An 18186-nucleotide genomic window follows, 5' to 3' on the forward strand; every position below is an offset into this window, starting at 1 on the left:
CCGGTGGTAAAATGGAGGTAATGCTATTACCCACCATGGAATGAATTTGTGAGCTTCAAGTTGCTAGTTTAAAAACCCATTTGCTCTGGACCTGATTTATAATGGGAGATACCTTTGGAGGAGATTTGTGAGCCTATGGTTTATACACAGAAAGACCTCGTGGATGTGGCAAATAAATGTGCTAGCTGCGTGACAAGTTAGGTGCATAATTATGCACATGCATTAACCCCAGGATGCAGACTCTGTTTCACTGGGACATAATCATGTTCACATGCAATTATGCTCACCTTCCTTTGAAAATCCAGTTTTACGGTCTGCTAAGAAAACCTCACTGGTGACATCCTTTTATTTTCTACAATTCTCCACCATTTTAATAGAAACTATTCCACTGCCTTGAAGCAAGCTCTTGAATTCACACACTTAATTGTTCATACTACTGTCCGGATTCTTCCCACTTTCCCAAATGTCTTTCTGAGGAGGAGAGGCAGCTCGTGTGGAATTGCTAAAATTCTGGAATAAAGAGGAAGGCATGAAAGGAGAAGTCAGGTCAACTTTGAATATGTTGACCTTGAGGTGACGTGGTCTGACAAGGCATGAATGAGTTGATTGGAGAATGAATGCAGATTGTGGTGTAGATCAGCATTTAGTGCTGCAAAGGCCTTTTTTAAATTTTCTGCAATGCCACAGATAGATGGTTTCAGAGAGACTTGTTTTCTCTTTAGGAGATGTTAGGACTTAGAAGGGGTTAAAAATGACCAGGGGTTTGGGACTGTTCAGTTTTGACTTAGATCTGTTTTTGCATTATAGAGCATACACATCCTTTGATAAGCCAGCTATGACTTCTGTAAAAGTAGATACAGTGGGGAATTAGATCAGAACCTCATTATTCTGCTGCTTCACAAAGCAGAAACATGAACTATATTGAAGGCTTACGGCGCGCACAGTCTCTGCAAGGCTTGTCTGACAGCCTGCAACAGCAGCGCAGTCCATGTCAGTGATTCCTTCCAGCATCAGGCTTTCAGGACCAGACCTTAATTATGTGCACATCTGGTCTCCCGCAGCAGTTCTTCACTGCTTGGAATAAGATGTGTCTGCCTTCAACTGTTCTCGTTAATGGGTGCTGCCAAGCCAAGGAGCTCAAAACACGACTGCACCAGAAGAGATTTAATCTCTTGTAGCAAAGGATTTGTCCTGATTTCGTGCACAGGAACCCCAAAAGTGAACTGTGGTAGGTACTGCATGAGAAAACTGATCTTCATCTTACGGTTTGTGCAGTTCCGTGCTGGATTTACGTATAAACAGCAGCCAAAACAAGGCAACACAGATGCAGAAACAGTAACATAAATCGGTCTTACAGCTTTTTCACAGTGCATTTGGAGAAACTTCGCAATCTCGATTCTGGTGACACTGTTGGTGTCAGGGGAGGTTCTGCCAAGCAGGACCACAGTCCAGACAGCAGTCCTGTTGCCTGTTGTCTCCAGAAGCATTTAATTGCAATTGCTCTTATGCACCCAACACCAATTTAAAGCAAGGATAATGTCTGTTTTTTCAGACTGTTCCAGAGTATCATCTCTTTTAATGTCGCAATGCCTGAGAATTATCTGAGTTTTCTCTTTCTGATAAAATGTCAACATCTTTGTACTTACTTTATTAGTAAATAACATACTTATTGTTATTTTGATATCTTAATCTAGCTTTTGTCACCTATAGCAGTGGTGGTTGCCCCAGGCAGCAAACAGAACTGGGAACTGGGAGAGGCAGGAGCTGGGAGCTGGTGAGAGGAGCTGGAGTGGGTAGAAAGCTGGGCACGTCCTGTGGTGGAGGAGTACTGGGAGAAGAGAAGGAGCTCTAGCACAGAAGGCCAAAAGGACCCACTGTTTCCAGATTCTCAGTCTGAGATAGGAAGGATCTGGCTTTACCAGGTTAGAACAGCCTGAAGCATAATTTTGGCTGCAGTAAAATGGTTTTTCTCCCCAACTAATCCCAAGCACAGCTCAGGAGTTAGCTCCGGTCAGGGACCACTCCTGGAAGACAATTTGGATACAACCACCCTTCTATGGAGAATCAGAAAGTTCACCAGTATGGGCTCAGGCTGTGCCGTGCCAACTGGCTGAAGTTACTGGATGTAACCTTGATGTTCAGAGCACAACTCCCATCCACTTCTGCGTGCAGGCTCCAAACCAGGACCTGCAATAGGAGATACCTGTGAAAAGTGTGTCCCAAGTATTTTCCCCACACAGGGACAAATGCAGCCCTGGCGGTGTTAGAAAATGTGGGTGTAATGCTGTATATCAGGTTGTGCTGTCAGGCATTCACCAGCTACGGCAAGCTACAGAAAGGAGACCCTCAGGAGCTGCCTCCAGCTGCTCTGCTGTTAAAGCATGGTGAGGCCACATGGTGGAAAAGGTCAGAGAACAGTTTCACTTTTAAATCAAGAGGTTTAGAGAAGGTCTGTTTGGGTGAAGGAAGGATGCTTTAAGTTCATTTTAACCCAGTTCACCATAGTGATACACTTAAGCTCATGCCAGGAGCATGGATGGCGTTTCCCTGCCAGCAGCGTGGTGTTTCCATGCACGCAGAGTCCTGACATGGAAACAGTTCTGGATTGAGTAAAGTGCATCTGCCATGTCCTGCCGCTTCTCTAAATCAAGTCCATAGTTTGGTGTGAAGTCTTGTTGGTGCAGGAATTATGGCAATGGATTGCCTTCCGTTAGGTGTTTTCTTTAGGGTGGCCTGAGGTTACATACAAGGGACGCACTCAGTCTTTGGGCGTTTGGAGATACACTGCACCTGCTGTTGCCTGAGCTGGATCTGAAGTTGCAGAGGGAGTTTTCTGGAGAGGGACTAAGGTAATAGGACCTCACTAGGTCTCATGTAGGACTCTACTTTCATAGAGGAAGTCTGTTTTCAGTATTTGGAAGAACAGAAGATAAAAGGATCAGCATCCATGGAAGTTAACTTGCACTTGGAGGACTATTTCTGCCACTGCCTGTTTGTTGTAGTCCAGATTTGTGTTCCTTTTTTGTGTTTGAATGACAGTGTTTGCAGCTGGATGTAGACAAGAGGGCATTAGTTTCGTACTTCTCAGCTCCTGTCTCAGTTCATCATTCCACATATCTTGTACTTCACCATTTTCTGGTTTAATGCAGCTCTCTGGAGGCTTACTACCAGACCAGTAAAAATCTTCTTTAAAAATTACAACCTTCCCCACTATCCCCTCTCCGTCCCAGGTCTGCACTGTTGGGGTGGAGGGGAGCTTCCAAATCCAGTGATCTGACTGATCTGGTTTGCAGTTCAGCAGCGGATAACTGGTGGCACTGGGAACAGGAGGAGTGGTAAGGAGAAGAGGGCAGCGGGACACCGAGCAGCCCGAGGAGGAGCCCCGTAACCCTCCCCGAATCTCTCCTGTCCTGTCGCGTTTGGCTTCCCACATTCAAAGTCACTCAGTTGTCAAAACAATTTCTTCCCTTGTCTACACTCCCATCTATAATTCATTACAAAAAACAGAGAGGTGAAGCCATCGGCTTTTTGCACTCTTTCCCTTCTGGAAAGCGTGGGCTGAGCGTGGTTTGCAGCAGGACATGAATGAATGGTTGTAAAACCTTGAAGCCAAAGGAAAGGTGGTGGGAGATGGACCCGCTGCCATCTGCTGCCAGGCCCCCCAGGCCACCAGGGCATGGCATTTACCTTTCGGAAAGCACATCCCCTATGCGTTCCACCATAAGCTCAGGCAGATCTTTGCTCAGAAAACCCAGGTCAGATCCTGGACCCAAAGCTCACTGGTTATGTCCGTTCCTGGACTTCAAAGGAGTTCAGGTCTCAGTCCAAGCTTTTCCTCACTAGTTGAAATTGTCACTCCCTGTGCTAGCTAAAATTGCAGCCTATATATCTTATGCACAAAACTGCTTCATCCTAGATACAGTTTTTTTATCCTTAAGCTTGGCAACAAATTTGCACTTGCACATCCTACACTCCCATCATCACCGACTCAGGCTGAACTGCCTCAACTCTGCTTTATCCCTGCAGCAACTGTAAGGAAAAATAACACATTATTCACCATGAAAGTGTGGGTCATGCAATGAAATATCCATCTTTTTGAAACTGCAAATGTAATTGTGCATTTAAGTGCAATTTTGAGGAAATGGCTACCGGTGTTACTTGCCATATAGGTTCCGCTAATGGCAAATATTGATGTCTAAAAAGCAAGAGAAAGTTGCCACAAGAAGGCAAAATTGTGTTCAATATAGCGTAAGGATTAATTTTCTGAACTGGTAATGGCTTTCAAATGTGAACATGAACCATGATTTGCACTTTGCCTCAGATGAAATAACCAGTTTTCTTATCCAGGTATCCCAGGCCTGCCTCTATTACTCATTTCTGGAGTGCAGTGTCACCAGCAACTTGTGTGGAGATTTCTGTGGAAAGGGTACAGTGAAAGAAATCTTCATCTTAAAAAGATCATCACATATAGGGAAAAAACCCCAAACGAGTTCAATTGACTATCACTCTGTCAGCGCTGTCTCTCTGCAAGGTTAAACTATTCAAGTCTGGCAGTCTTTCAAAGGTGGAGGTAGGACTTTTTCCAAGCCCAGCAGGCGAAAGACCCGGTGTAAGCTCCATCTTTAGCAGCAGGGTTTGCGTTCAGCTCTGCAGCAGCCGCGCAAGAGCCACGACTCCCTGTCCCCACACGGAGAGCTTCACCAGAGGGCAGCACAATATCACTTTTTATTTTCAGAGCAGGAGTTAACCATTTCAGCTGTCCGAGAGCTTCTTGAAATTAGCTGCTTGTTGTTCCATAGTTATGACTGCAAATGAGTTTCTCTTTAAAGCTAGACCCTGAAGCAGCTCCAAAAGCCATTATATTAGTTATACGTTAACATTTTAGCGTCCAGGCATTCACCAAGTAGAAGCAGAGGGAGACCAGACACTTGTATTTTCAATGTATGTCTCTGCCAGGTTTTCTGTCCAGGGCTGGTCAGGGCAGCTGGTGGGTGCTCATCCAGCTTCAAGTACTTCAGCAGCTCTGCTGTGTTAAAGGCACCATCCCGAGTGAATACTATTTCAGTCTCATCGTTTGGAGGCATTAAACAGTAGGAACAAGCCCTCTGATGGCGCTTCGTGAGAAAGGTTCACAGAGGGTGAATGTAGGCATGCTTTTTTTGTATTATATTTATTTCTGGTTGTCCTGAATGCTGAGCAACTTCTAGGTTCTCTAGCACTTATGCCAAACTCTCACCATTCAAGGAACTAAGAGGACTCACTGATCACATCTTGCCTGCTCAGCTTCCCTCACGCAGGGCTTCATCTGTCATCAGTCTGTTCCAATTTATTACGCTGTTCTGCTTGCACAGGTAACTGGTGTCTCCAGCAGTTGCCTCCCCTGGTTCAAGTGCCACTGTACTTTGCCGACCTTTTCTGACCTCTTTCTCTTAACTTACAGTCAAAGCTTTGATCTCTGAATTCTTGGTCTTTTGCTGCAGACTAACTACATCTTCTGTCCTTGGTTGTTCCCTTTCCTCCATTTGGCTTCTGCCTGGTGGGTTTTCTCACGTCTAAGCTTCAATCTTGCACTTCACTCCTGACATTGGCATGTAGTTCTCCCTTAACTCTCTCCGTCTGATCTCGCTCCTTTTTAAGCTCAGTCTCAACTCCATCCACTCCTGCTCATCCCAACACTTCCTAACTGTGTACTGAAGTCTTCAGATGTAGCTTTTCTGTGGGTCTGCTCCCCATGGATCCTCAGCTTTCCTTAGGTCAAATATGATCTTTATTTAAAGGCCAGCAGCTGGAAGAATGTATGTGTAGAATAAAAGAACTTTTCCTGGCATACTAGCTTTGGTACATTACTTAATCTGAGAGGAGCATAGTATTGTTCTTCAGAATAGGTATAAAATCATAAACTTAGTAATAGAAACAAATTAAATGATACCTCACAAGATATCAGCTTTAAAACCCAAATAATCATGTGTTTCAGTTTTCAGAAAAAGAAACATATTTTGAAATCCCTATTCTTTTTCTTATGTTTTTCTTTGCCCAATATTTGGGGGGGAGGGGGAATAACATTTCTTTTTCATTTGCATTCTCTATTTTTATTTATTGGGAAAACCAAGGAAGAAAAGACCAAAAAAAAGTTGAAAAAAAAAGATTTTATTCAGTTTTCTTTTTTCTTCACATTTCATTTTCATTTCATCCTTTTTTTTCCAAGGAAGGAAGAGAATTAGTATTTGTTAAAGGCAAATAGATGGCAAAAAAGGAAGGTAAAAGATCTTTTAAGAATAATTTTTAAAAGCTTTAACAAGTCGGAAAATGTCTTTGAAAATTCATAAAAAGTAAAAGTTGAAAAGAAAAATACTTTCTATTGAAAACACCTAACAAAGGTTTGGAGCTAGTGAAGGCAGCCAGTGCGGTGGGCTTTGTAGTGTTTTCTAAATGAGGACAGTCCACCACCTCTACAGGAATCCATCCCTGTGCACGGTGACCTTGCACCTCATCAGAGAAGTCTTTTCGGGCATTACACCAAGTCTTCTCCTGATTAAATCTGATTCCATTTCTCTTCAGGTCTCTCCATTTCACAGTGAGTGATGTGACTATGACTCAGTGTAGAAATAACCCAAGTTTTCCTTTAAAATAGGGATGAGACAGAGCTGTATCAGATTCACATCTGCAATATACATCATTTTTAAAGTGGTCTGCCATTGCTTTTAGATGTTTAATTTTTCAAGCTCTACCAAGATAAGCACAGAGGCACATTGCTCGGCAGTGGTCGTTCCCAAAGAGCGGTGGCACATGGTGTCGGTGCTCAAGGCTACCAGTAAGACATAGCTGTGCTTTGGCAAGGTGTGCGACACCTGCTCTTCCCATCCTCTGTATTTATGCGTTTTGAGAAGGTACAGATTATCTGAATTTCTTATAACTTGGCCAAACTAGAAATATTTCAGGACACTTTGAAGTCTGTCTTTCCAGGATCGCAACTTTTTCTGTCTTTTGTTTGTTTCTTCCCATTTCAAGTTTTAGTATCTTAAAAAAAAAAAAAAAAGCTGCTTTTATCCACCATGGATAAATTAGTAAGAATTGGTTCTTCTTGGAAGGTGTCTTCAAGTCTGATCCTGCATGGTAGAAACCAATGAGCCCATTTTATGTAGGAACAGAAATGTTACTTGTAAGAGCTACCCAGTCCCATAGCTTAGCTGTTAAGTTTCTTCTGCTGCCTCATCAGATTTCCTTTCCTGGGAATGGCCTTTTTCTGGAACTTAATCTTTTTTTCTTGAAAGATTTTAATAACAAAATGGTGACGCAGTGGTTTTTTGAACAGATATGATATTAGTACCTAATTGAATTTGCTATTACAAAGTATGCTTCTGCTGCAAAGAGAAAAATATATGTGTACATGCATATTTAATATATAAATACATATATACGAAAATATATGCATAAAATTGAAGTAAGTCTTAGTGCCTTTAGACATCATTCAGTCTTATGTTTGTGTTACTTTTTCATTCCCAAAAGATAACTTAGCCATTGTATTCTATTTCAGTGTTTATCAATCTTGAAGTCCGGCTGAAAGCCTGTAGACTTTGCATAACCTATTCCTAAATTATGGAGAAATTAATATCTTCAGCAGTGCAGAATTAAAGACTTCTTTTTTTAATTTTGCCATGTCTACAACATATTACATTAAAAATATGTGTAAAATTTCAGAATATATTGTATACCAAAACTTATGTATCATAAATACCATTTACCTGGGATGTTTCTCCAGGGGCTGCTGTGCTGTAGCAAACGTTGTGTTTATTCAAGTTCTTAACAATCACTCTGTCTACTTTTCACATTAGTTGTTTTCTTAAGACTCAGGTGGGGAGAAACAAAAAAAAAAGTTTAGTATTATTACTCTCCAGACGTACTATTAAGAAAATAAGCATTTCACATAGAAATAAGATTAGATCTGATCCACTGCGAGAAAGGTCTTTGTGGCTTTCCTTTCAAAGACTTACTTATTTGTGACTGTACTTTCAGCACAGTGCAGGCAGGAGACGTTGAGAGGGAAGGAGGTGATCACCTGCTGCAGCTCTCTTTTTGACTTGTTAACTTTGCAGAAGTTGTAGTTGATTTTGAAAGCTCACTTTTTAATGAAGTTAACAAATATCACCGCAAAATAACTACTCTGTCCCTCAAACTGGATTTATAAACTTTTTCCTCAAAATATAAGTACAGAGATACTGTACTACCTTTTATTCGTGTTGAGATTGTAGATAGGTAACAGCTTGCATTAATATTTGACAAGGTTTGTTCTGTGTCACCGTCAGAAATGTAGCTGAAAATCTCTTTGCCTGGCTGGCTTGTACTTGAAACTGTTTTTTGGTGAGATCTGGATTTGCAAATCTTTCTTACCAGATCTGTAGCTGTGAGATTCATTATCATCAAAATTTCTATTACCCTCTAATGATGTTTTTCTTTCTGCAGAAGCAGAAGGTGCACGCAGCACAGATGCCAGCCTTCTCCCAGGAATAACCTCTTCGTCCCCAAGTGACACCAGCTCCTGCTAGTACCATGGGGCCAGAGGGTGGTTTCTTAGGCAGTGGACAGGTCCACGTCATCCTGTGGGGAAGTTTGGCAGCCATGACAACACTCTTGTTCCTCACCTTCCTCATCTTCCTCTGCTCCAGCTGCAACAGGTAAGGCTCAGGAGCTCAGCAGGCAGTAATGGTTCTCCAGTCAGATAGCGTGGGGATTGAAATAGCTTCGCTAATAACTAGTTAGCAAGAAATACTGAGGACTTAGGTACAGAAATAAAGTAAGTACAAAATCTGTTTTCAGAGCAAACTTGAATTTGAACAGTTCTGTTCATTCTGAAGTCTAATTTTTTTTTTTTTCTCTTGCTGTGAAGGAAAAACAGTGTTGTGTTTGCTGGCTCCTAAGGAAGGACTATTATTATTTTAAGCTCATAATTTATTACAGCTCCTAAGCTGAAGCCTGGAGCACGGGCAGACACTGACTATCAGCAGATCACACCGCTAACCTGAAACTGAGAAAATTAGGTGGGCTGAACAGGACCAAAAAAGTATAGGTAAAAAGGAAAGGAAAACAATTTCTATGTATTTCAGCTTTCTTCTGGCCATTCATGAAGACTAGGGAATTGATCCTGCTGTTCAAGCCAAAACGAGTAAGAATCAAACAGTGATACTAATTAATGTCTTGTACTCACACCTTATCCTTATTTTCTTCTCCATAAGAGGGCTCGATTTCACCAGTACAGGCACTTCTGCTGACTTTGTTCATTCACCTTTGAAGGCCCCTCCATGACACGCACGCTGAGCCCTGCTGTTTGCACAGGGGAGCTGGGCAGCCTGCGCTCAGGCCAGGATGCCCTTCCACCAGGTCAGACCCTTCCTGATGAGGAGCGGGACTGCTGTGGCCAATATCGCTGTATTTTGCCAGCATAGCTCAATCAGCCAAGCATACGGGGAAAAAACCCAACTTATCCATAACTCGGTACAGCAGCAAAATCTTTGGTTTGGACTCTTAACGCCTGTAGGAGGATGTTCTTTGAGCCGTTCAGCGTTGAGAGCGTTGAGGAAGCTGTGCAGCCATAAAATACACTATATTGGCATAAGGTGTGTCTACAGTGGAAGGCCCTCTTTTTCAGCAGGATTTCTCTAATGCCCACGTTGCAAAAAAAAGTTGTGGGCAAGACCAGACCCCAGAAGTTGGTTGAAACCCTAAAAAAAGTGTAAGTTGGAACTTCTAATTTCATGTGATTCAGGAGAAATGCTTTTTTGTAAGCTGTTAGGTGACATTTCAGTATTTTCCTATTCATCACAGTTTCCTGTGATACCTGTGCAAAAATAGTAGAAATATGATTTTTTTTTATTTATTTCAAAGTATAAAACCTATTTTAAGAATCCTTAAGCCCACAAACATTGCATTTAGGTACCATGTTTTGTCTTGTAACACTCCAGTCCCAGAAACATCTGTAGAAAGATGTTTTTAAAAAGGAGTCAAACCACTGAATGCATCTTTGCAGTTGCAGAGATACATTGTCAGAAACTATCTGGTGATGCTCTATATTAAATTCTTGTGTTGCTAGTCTGGACACAGTAGCTTTTATTTCAGGGCATTCTGTAGGGCAGGTTGTTTATGCATAAATGCAATTATGTAAAATTTCTTCCTAGCTTACTCTTCAAAAATGGTTGAGGACATGGAAAACTGATCAAAATCTGCTCTTTCTAAAATGTCAGAGTCAGAAAAACTTCCAGAAAGGAAATTAAGCATTTGTGAACTTTAACTCTGTTCTGCATTGGTGCAGTCTTATTTGCTCTGTTTTCTTGTTTTCCATTTAGGTAGAATATTAACAGTTGCTAATGTGGGAAGCACGGTGTGTTGCAGGCTTTAGAAGAAGCACAGATTTCATATTGTCAATATTTTTTCACCTTTTTACTTGCCTTTTCCCCCAGGGGAAGGACTATTATTATTTTAAGCTCACAGTTTATTACAGTATTTCAGAATAAAAGTTGTATTTCCAGAATGGTGAAACTGGAAACGTGATCCACACTTTGTGAAGTACCCAGTGAAGCAGGATTAATTTTAAAACAAAGGTCTGTGCTGCTATGAAATCTGTAAGCCTTCTCGAACTGCTTATACTTATAGTTAATTATAACTAGCATCCTGAGTGGGAGTGGGCTGGATTTTGTAGGCCTTTTCTAATTCTTCATAGGATAAATACCTTATACTGACACAGTTTAAGGAACTCCCTGGGTAGTCTGTCACCAAAACATCTATCTCTGAGCATTTCAGATACAATTAAATTGAGGATAATAATATTTTGATTATTGTTACTCCTTACTGTGATCTTACACTAAAGGTTTGTGTGTGTTTGTTGTACCTCTTCAGGTATGTTTATCACCACTCTGCCTCAATGGTGAACTTGCACAGAGGTCATACCAGTCCCTGTAATAATTTTCACTTACTCTATTTTCAGTAGTAGTGTGAATCACAGTTCTGTTCCCTGCAGGTGTGTTAGGTCTGTTTGTATATTAGCATAACGTGTAGTTCATGTGTTCATATGTCTTTTTCATTAAGGGAAAAGAAGGCCAAACATCAGAATGGAGATCATGAAAATCTGATGAATGTGGTAAGTATTTCTTTCTGGCAGCTTCTGTCTGTCTTGTGGTTGGTTTGTACCAAGCTCCTTGCAAAACACTGCAGATTGGAAAACAGCTCAGGAATTTGGAGATGGTTGAGCAAGGGAAACTTTAAAAGCTGCAGAACAGAAAGAGGAGGAGACCTTGTGTAAACCCCAATAACGTGCATTTTGTCAATGCTCTTTCTGCCACCGTTGTACTCCAGAGCTGCCTTTCTTTCACTCTGCTTGCAGTGCAAGTGCAGTGCGCCCTTTGTCACCTGCTGTCTTCTCACGGGTGAAAGCCATGGTAATGTCTATTACCGTAAAGGTTGAAAGGGAGATCACTCTGGGCATACTTGTGTTTATTTAACATCTGTAAACACAGGCAGCTAAATCCTTGAGTATAATCAGCATGGTTTGACTCTCCTGCTGATAATACCTATGAGTCAGAGCTCCTGAGATTGGAATGAAATTCATCGCATATCTATTTATGAAAACATTTATTCTGATCCAACCATGATTAGATCTCACTAATTTGTGTTGCAGCCTTCCGACAAGGAGGTGTTCAGCCACTCAATCACAAGTTCAGCTACAGAGCCCCCTCCGAGCAGCGACCAGAACGGGGTACTCAGCAATGGCGAGGGTGAGTAGCACAGACCCTGCGGGCGGGATGAATGAGCAGCACCGTCCACTGGCTCACAGCTTCCACGTTAGCTGCACACTGGTGATCCCTCAAGTCTTGGGTTTCTAGCCGTCAGCTTTCCAAGCACACAGTCGTGCCATTTGTCTGAATACCCTGTGTTTCCCTCTGCTCACCTCTGGAGGTCTGACTGCAGCTCAGCTGCTGTATCCCAGGGCAGTGGCCGGGCATGCAGCTCTCTGCAGGGCAGCCAGTCCTCTTCGCACAGGATATAATTCACACAAAATTTATGATCAAGTTTAAAAATGCAGTGAGTACATTTGCCTTGCTGGGAAGCCAGTAGTTCATCCCGCGGAGATGTGGGCGGTTTAGGCTGCATCCCCACTTCCCTGCCAGGCATGCTGTGGCACAGCCCTACACCCCAGCTCTCAGTCCTCCACATCATCCAACACTGGGAAGGTGCTAAGGTCCTTCTCTGGGCCACCAGCTTACACCTGCAGATTGACCAGGCCATCAGGCAAAGACTGCAGCATTCCCTAATCTCAGCCAGCTACAGAGTTGGGATGTGACCAGAAGATGCAGTTGTACCTCGGAGCTTCGCTCCTGGAGGCTACAGAAATATTTCAGGTCCTCCTCCAGGGACTACAGCTTTGGATCATAGTCCCATGCAGTGTGAGGCTGTCACTTGTATTTTCATATTTTAGAAAACAGGAAACATAAATAGGCTTCTTTTTTTTTCCTTAGTCTTTGCTTTGCTGAACGCTCAAAATGATTCACAGTGAAATATCACTGGAAAATATTTTACTCAGCTGCACCTAAAAATAAACTTGGTCTCAGCTCAGAGCCGCCGGGAGCCAACTGTTGTTTCCACGCTAGGCACCGACACCGTGGGCTGTGCTCCTCATCTCCTACCGCCTCATCTCACCATGTAGCTGGAGACTAAACTATTCAGTCTTTATCCCTCAGAGACAAATATCCAAAGGAATTTTTAAGCTTTGTTTTTGCAGCTAATCACTGCTCCCATCTGTGGCTTGTTGCATACATAGGTGCGTGTGGCTCACCAAGGGACTCGATGCGCTGAGCAAAGCCCTGCAGAAGGGAAGCATTTCTCTTTGCCACAAGTCACCACACATGCAGCTGTCAAAGCTGCTACTAAAAGGCATGCTGTCAACCAGCAGACAGTTTTCAGACTGTCTGATATTACTCATTTTACACTCCGCATAACAACCCTTCTGAATAACAGGAACCAATGTGCTTTAATTTCTTATTTATACTTTATGCATTCTTTTTGTTAATGGTTCTTTTCCTGTTTCTGCTAGCCTTCTGAGCAGAGGCAGGGCTATGGAAGCAGCACTGTCAAATGTTGGTTTTTCTTTCTCTGCCCAACCTGCCAGCATTGTGTTTATCCATGCCAACCCCTTATCTATGCCAACCCCTTCTGTGTCACTGCCCATAACCACAGGAGCACAGAAATGTGAGCTCTCGTTACTTCTGCTTATCCCCTCCACGCTGAATGGGGTGGGTGCTCTCTGGAGCCCGTGGTAGTACTCTGCGTGGCACAGAAATCCCCAAGAGCAAGCACCAGAAGGGGAAACTGTGTTCCAGCTTTTCCAGGCTGGTTCCCAGTGTTCCTCAGGAAGTCTACAGGCATCCCAGGTAGTGACTAGCACACCCTGAGTCCCAGTCAGGACACAGTAGGACACTTCCTCCTATTCCATCTATGAATGGAGAAGGTTGTTTTCCTTTTCCTCCTCCCATCTCCCATTCAGACAGCGATTACCATCTCACACTTCCAGTTCCATCCTGAGTTTCACTGTCAGGGTACGGCTCCCTGCAGGTGCTGACTGCCTGAGTCTGCACGCCCTGAGCACAAGAGAAAGCAACATCCATGACAACCACCAAATCAAGGGTACTGATTGCTTCGGCAACACTTTATGTCATCACGTCAAACACACTGAAGGAAATGGAAGAATGGGTTGATTTTGCTGAGAGAGTACCATAGGAACTGTACAAAGAAAAGTAAAGCTATTTAGAAGTGATTTTTCAAAGAAATGGTGTCGGGTAAAGTTACATACCGTATACTACCTGAAACACACGTGTATGTGCCCATGTATACATCCTTGAATGCAGGCAAATGTCATATCTGTGCACTGTAAGATGAGAAGTCCCATAGATTTCAGTCCCTAATACCCTCTAGTGACAGTGACATGTGACCCGCTTCTGGGACTTAAAATAACATGTTCTGCCTAACACTACTTTCTGAAGTCTAGTCTTCTCTTTTGTGCATATGGCTGGCTCGTTAGTAGGTTGTCAACCTACATTATGTGCTGCGAGACTAAGAGAAGTATGGCATAGCCTTCCAGTGAGGAGCTTCTGGTGTAGCGTGCAGTGAGGCTGACTGCGGCAGGGCTGAGCAAAGTGTGATTCAGACGAGAATTTGGCCAGCATGTTAAACAAGGTGAGGGCTGGGTAGGGAAGAAGCAAGGATGCTTTCCTTTTTGATTCCAAAGGATAGGGAAATGGAAGGAGGAAAACCTAACAAGGCTTTTTTTTAAAGGCACTTGCTTCGAGGTCTCCCACCAGCATTCCCCATCTGAGACTACCGAGCAGTCTGTAAGCATTCAGTATAACTGAGTACAGCTGAACATCCATGCACACCTGTACCTACCACCTATCCCGTGTTCTGACTGTGAATGCTGTTGCTATATAATGTGACTCGGGGTGCAGAGAGTATTTAAGATGTTCTGAGAATGATATTTTAACAGTAGAGTGCAGAAATCTCTGTAACAGAAACCTTTTGATAAACAAAAAGCATGATGAACACTAGACATTTCCGGGCGTTAATATCATTTATCCTTTCCAATGAGACACAAAACCAAAGTGATGGAGAGAGTTCCAAATCGCACTCACCTTATAGTTATGCATTTGTTTTAAATACTTCTTTATAATTTTCTCTAGTACTCTCAGAGGACAGTACAACTGCCTGTATCCAGCCTTATGAAGAAGTACAGACATCTGTCTCTGATCTCCTAGATCAACAGGATAGTCTTGGAAAGTCTATAAAATGTCACCAGAGCCGGGAACTACCCAGTATTCCCCCTAACACCACCATGGAAACCATCATCTCAGCTAGAAACGCAGAAAATGATCAAGGTCTTGGAATGGAAGGGCCTTACGAAGTCTTGAAAGACAGTTCCTCTCAGGAGAACATAGTTGAAGACTGTTTGTATGAAACTGTGAAGGAGATTAAAGATGTTGGAGCAGTAGCCGTCATGGAAGGGAGCTGTAACAGCAAATCAAAGGCTTCGCTGACAGTTTCTGAAGGTCAGAATCAGATTCCTGAGTGCAAGATTGAATCAGCAGAATATGCATCTGTTGACCGAAATAAAAAAAGTCGCCAAAGTGCTAATTCAGAAAGCCCTCTTGACAACACACCAGATGTAGAGGATGAGCTTCCCCCTCCAGTACCCATGAAACTTCTTGATGAAAATGAGAATGTGCAAGAAAAAGAAGTGGAAGAGGAGGTGACTGAAGGAGCAAGTAAACCTGAGAAGGTAAATACTGCAAATACTTGTCCTTGTCAAACAGCCAAATAATGATAGAGAACATACGGGTGGGAGACGATTTTTTTTATAACAAACAAATGCCAAGAAAAAAAAAAATCAAGGTGATACAAGACTGTAAAATATGGAAATATGGAAATGTAGAGTACAGTGTAGTCTTTGCATTATAGGCATGTACTCATTCTATTGCAGCCTGTATTTCGGATTGTTGCAGTATGCACTTCATAAGGCTTTTCCCAAATATTATCCAGAAATTGCACAGGAGGCCTCTGCTTCTTTGTTTAATGATATTGTACTTGTGGGAGCTATTACAATAGGTATCCAGTTTCTCTGTCAGCATCTGTATCTTGTTTTTTTCTAATGAAACCTCAATTTACAAAAAGGAGAGTGGGGCATTCTTGGTGGATGTCCTGACTTTAGGATGTGCCTCCTTTGTTGGGCCACCTTGACTTAGCTGTGCAAGTGTTAGGCATCTGCTGAAACCACTCATCTCTCTCTGCAGGAGAGAGGGACAGAGAGAGAGATCGCAACTGTAGGCTTTTGTATTTGTCAAATTCTGTGTGTCATGTGTAAAAAGAGTAATGATTTTCCACCTGCTTGAAATCATGGCCAAAAGTTGTGTTTTCTCAGCAGCTTCTCCCAGCCTAGGGACAAGTTAGTCAACTTGAAAAACAGAGTGATGACATTTTCAACACGTTATTTTCCCATTTTTAGTTTCTCACCAGAATTAATTTTAAGGATGCTTTCAGATCATTACACAGAATCTTCATAAACTATTGAGTTTTCATTTTTCAGAACCAGTTTAGATAACTTAATTGTGAATGAAAGAACTGTGATTTTAGCAGATTAATATAATTTTGGTGTCTGAGTCATCAAATACTATTAGGTATTGATGAAAATTTCCAAAAAGTCCTTAAGATGCAATGTGACATTTTAATGTAAACATTTACTTGAGAAATCATAGCAGAGCTGAGGTATTGTTGTTTGTTTCTGGTTGTTCTCTTATTTAAAGTATTTCAGTAATCCAGGCAGAAGGCAGAAAAATACCTTGTTAAATAACTGACTAACCATGTAACCTATAAAGCACAAATTAATAAACTGAAGACTACTCAAAATATTAAAATTGTTCATCTGGACTCTTCAGTGCACATTCTTAAAAATAACAAGCTCGTTAAGTAAAAAATTAAGATGTCATTGTCAACAATAATCTACCAACACTCCCCCCTCCCAAATTCAGGCCATATGTAATTTCTAATTAAACTTTTAGAGAAACAGCTTTCTGTAACAGTGACATTTTTCCTACCAGGTGTGAAGACACTTGCAGAAAATCATTGTATTTCCTAGGCACCGATACAAAGGAAGAGCATTTGCTGCTCTGTAGCTCCCCAGCACACTGTGTATACGGTGTCAGTAACTGCAAGGAGTGGGAATTGATTAAAATGGTTCAGGTTTTGAAGGATTAATCAAGAGATGACACATAACAGTCCCCTAAGTGCCAGAAAAAAGGTGTTTGTCTAATTAAAATTTATTCAGAGCTAAAGCCATCCTGAGTTAAAGCTTCGGCAGCATCGCATCATTCCCGCGTTCGCTGCTAGGTACATGCATTATGCATCGAAGTGTGTGCCTGTCCTGTCCTTGAGAGCTACAGCTGCAGCAGAGTTGGAGATGGTAATTGGTGGAATATATAAATGTCATTATTGTTGGCATTGTGTGGGGAGGTGGTTGCGGGATTGTTTTTCTGTTGTGATGATGGTAATTTTCCCCTCTATTTTGCTGCCTCAAACAATGCACAGCAATGCCTGTTTTTTCCGATGTAGCAACCGAACAAGATGTTTATGGAAATGTATGTTATATTGATAACTCTTTTAGTTAAACAAACTACATACATAGGTGTCTCGTTTTGCTTTCTCTCTTGTGAGGCTAGTTAGCTGCCTTGGTTAACCTGACATCCGTATCCCAAACTTTTCAAGCTTCTGCGCTGGCCCTGATGAAGAGAGGGATTGGGCTTAAGTCGTGCGAGTTTCTCTCACTATAATTAGGTTTTGCTTTAGTAAGGCACAAAGAAGGGACAGGCAGGGAGGCTGTTTGTGTAACTGAGACTTAACCTGCCAACAGACAGAGAACAGACCGTGTCCAGGCTGTTTTGGTCTCACCCGGTAAAAGAGGGCAGCCAGGATGATCCCCAGCCCATGTCAGCTCCTGAAACACACTCATTTGGGAGAGAGCTAGGTGGACCAAGCCAGAGACTGTTCCAGCATATAACGGATGATCCTTTCAAGAGCCAGACGTGCAACAAACGGGTGAAAATTAATTATGTAAATTGGTTATTGGCTGTGACACAGACAAATCCTTTGGAAGGTTTTGGTGAAGAAAGACACCTTTAATAGCACAAGGCCTCTTACAGGCCTCTGTCACCTGGAAAAACTTGGCTGTAGTTCCTCTAATAAAACTGGAGAAACAGAATAGTTTTTCTTTAGTTCTTCCTTTTTAATTTATTAAAAAAAAAAAAAAGAAAAAGGAAGTACAAATCTCCTTTCTCACTCAGGTCTTTCCAGAGTGAGCACTGGTAGAAGTGCTCTCTGTGTGTGCGTCTGGCTGCTGCCATTTGATTTCAGACTTGCGCAGCAGGAGGATGGGCAAAGCATCTCTTACAAATGCACCGGAGGAGGATGGACGTCTTGTTCTGGTGCCTGAGTCAGGAGATGCAGCTAAGCCAAAGAGCAAAAAATCAAGTGCTGTCGAGGAACAAAAGGAAAGTGGAAGGCAAATAAGGACACATGCTGTTTGTGTTGCTGCTGAGGTTTCAAAGATAATTTATAATATCGCTAGGTACAAAATGTTTAGGAGCAAGTATTTTCTTCAGT

The 18186-nt window shown here is 42.2% G+C and overlaps 1 protein-coding gene across 7 annotated transcripts in view; it reads left to right on the forward strand.

Moving 5' to 3' along the window:
- PAG1 (phosphoprotein membrane anchor with glycosphingolipid microdomains 1) overlaps nt 1–18186 on the forward strand; it is a 115489-nt gene that overhangs the window by 84247 nt on the left and 13056 nt on the right. For all 7 annotated transcript variants that reach the window (XM_075743828.1, XM_075743826.1, XM_075743827.1 and 4 more), the window contains 4 exons: nt 8461–8672; nt 11077–11128; nt 11666–11762; nt 14718–15313. In XM_075743828.1, coding sequence (XP_075599943.1) covers nt 8548–8672; nt 11077–11128; nt 11666–11762; nt 14718–15313 — 870 coding nt within the window. In that variant the 5' untranslated portion in view covers nt 8461–8547. The remainder of the gene's footprint in view (nt 1–8460; nt 8673–11076; nt 11129–11665; nt 11763–14717; nt 15314–18186) is intronic.

Source organism: Balearica regulorum, chromosome 2 (genome assembly GCF_011004875.1).
Source record: "Balearica regulorum gibbericeps isolate bBalReg1 chromosome 2, bBalReg1.pri, whole genome shotgun sequence".
Lineage (NCBI taxonomy): Eukaryota > Metazoa > Chordata > Aves > Gruiformes > Gruidae > Balearica > Balearica regulorum.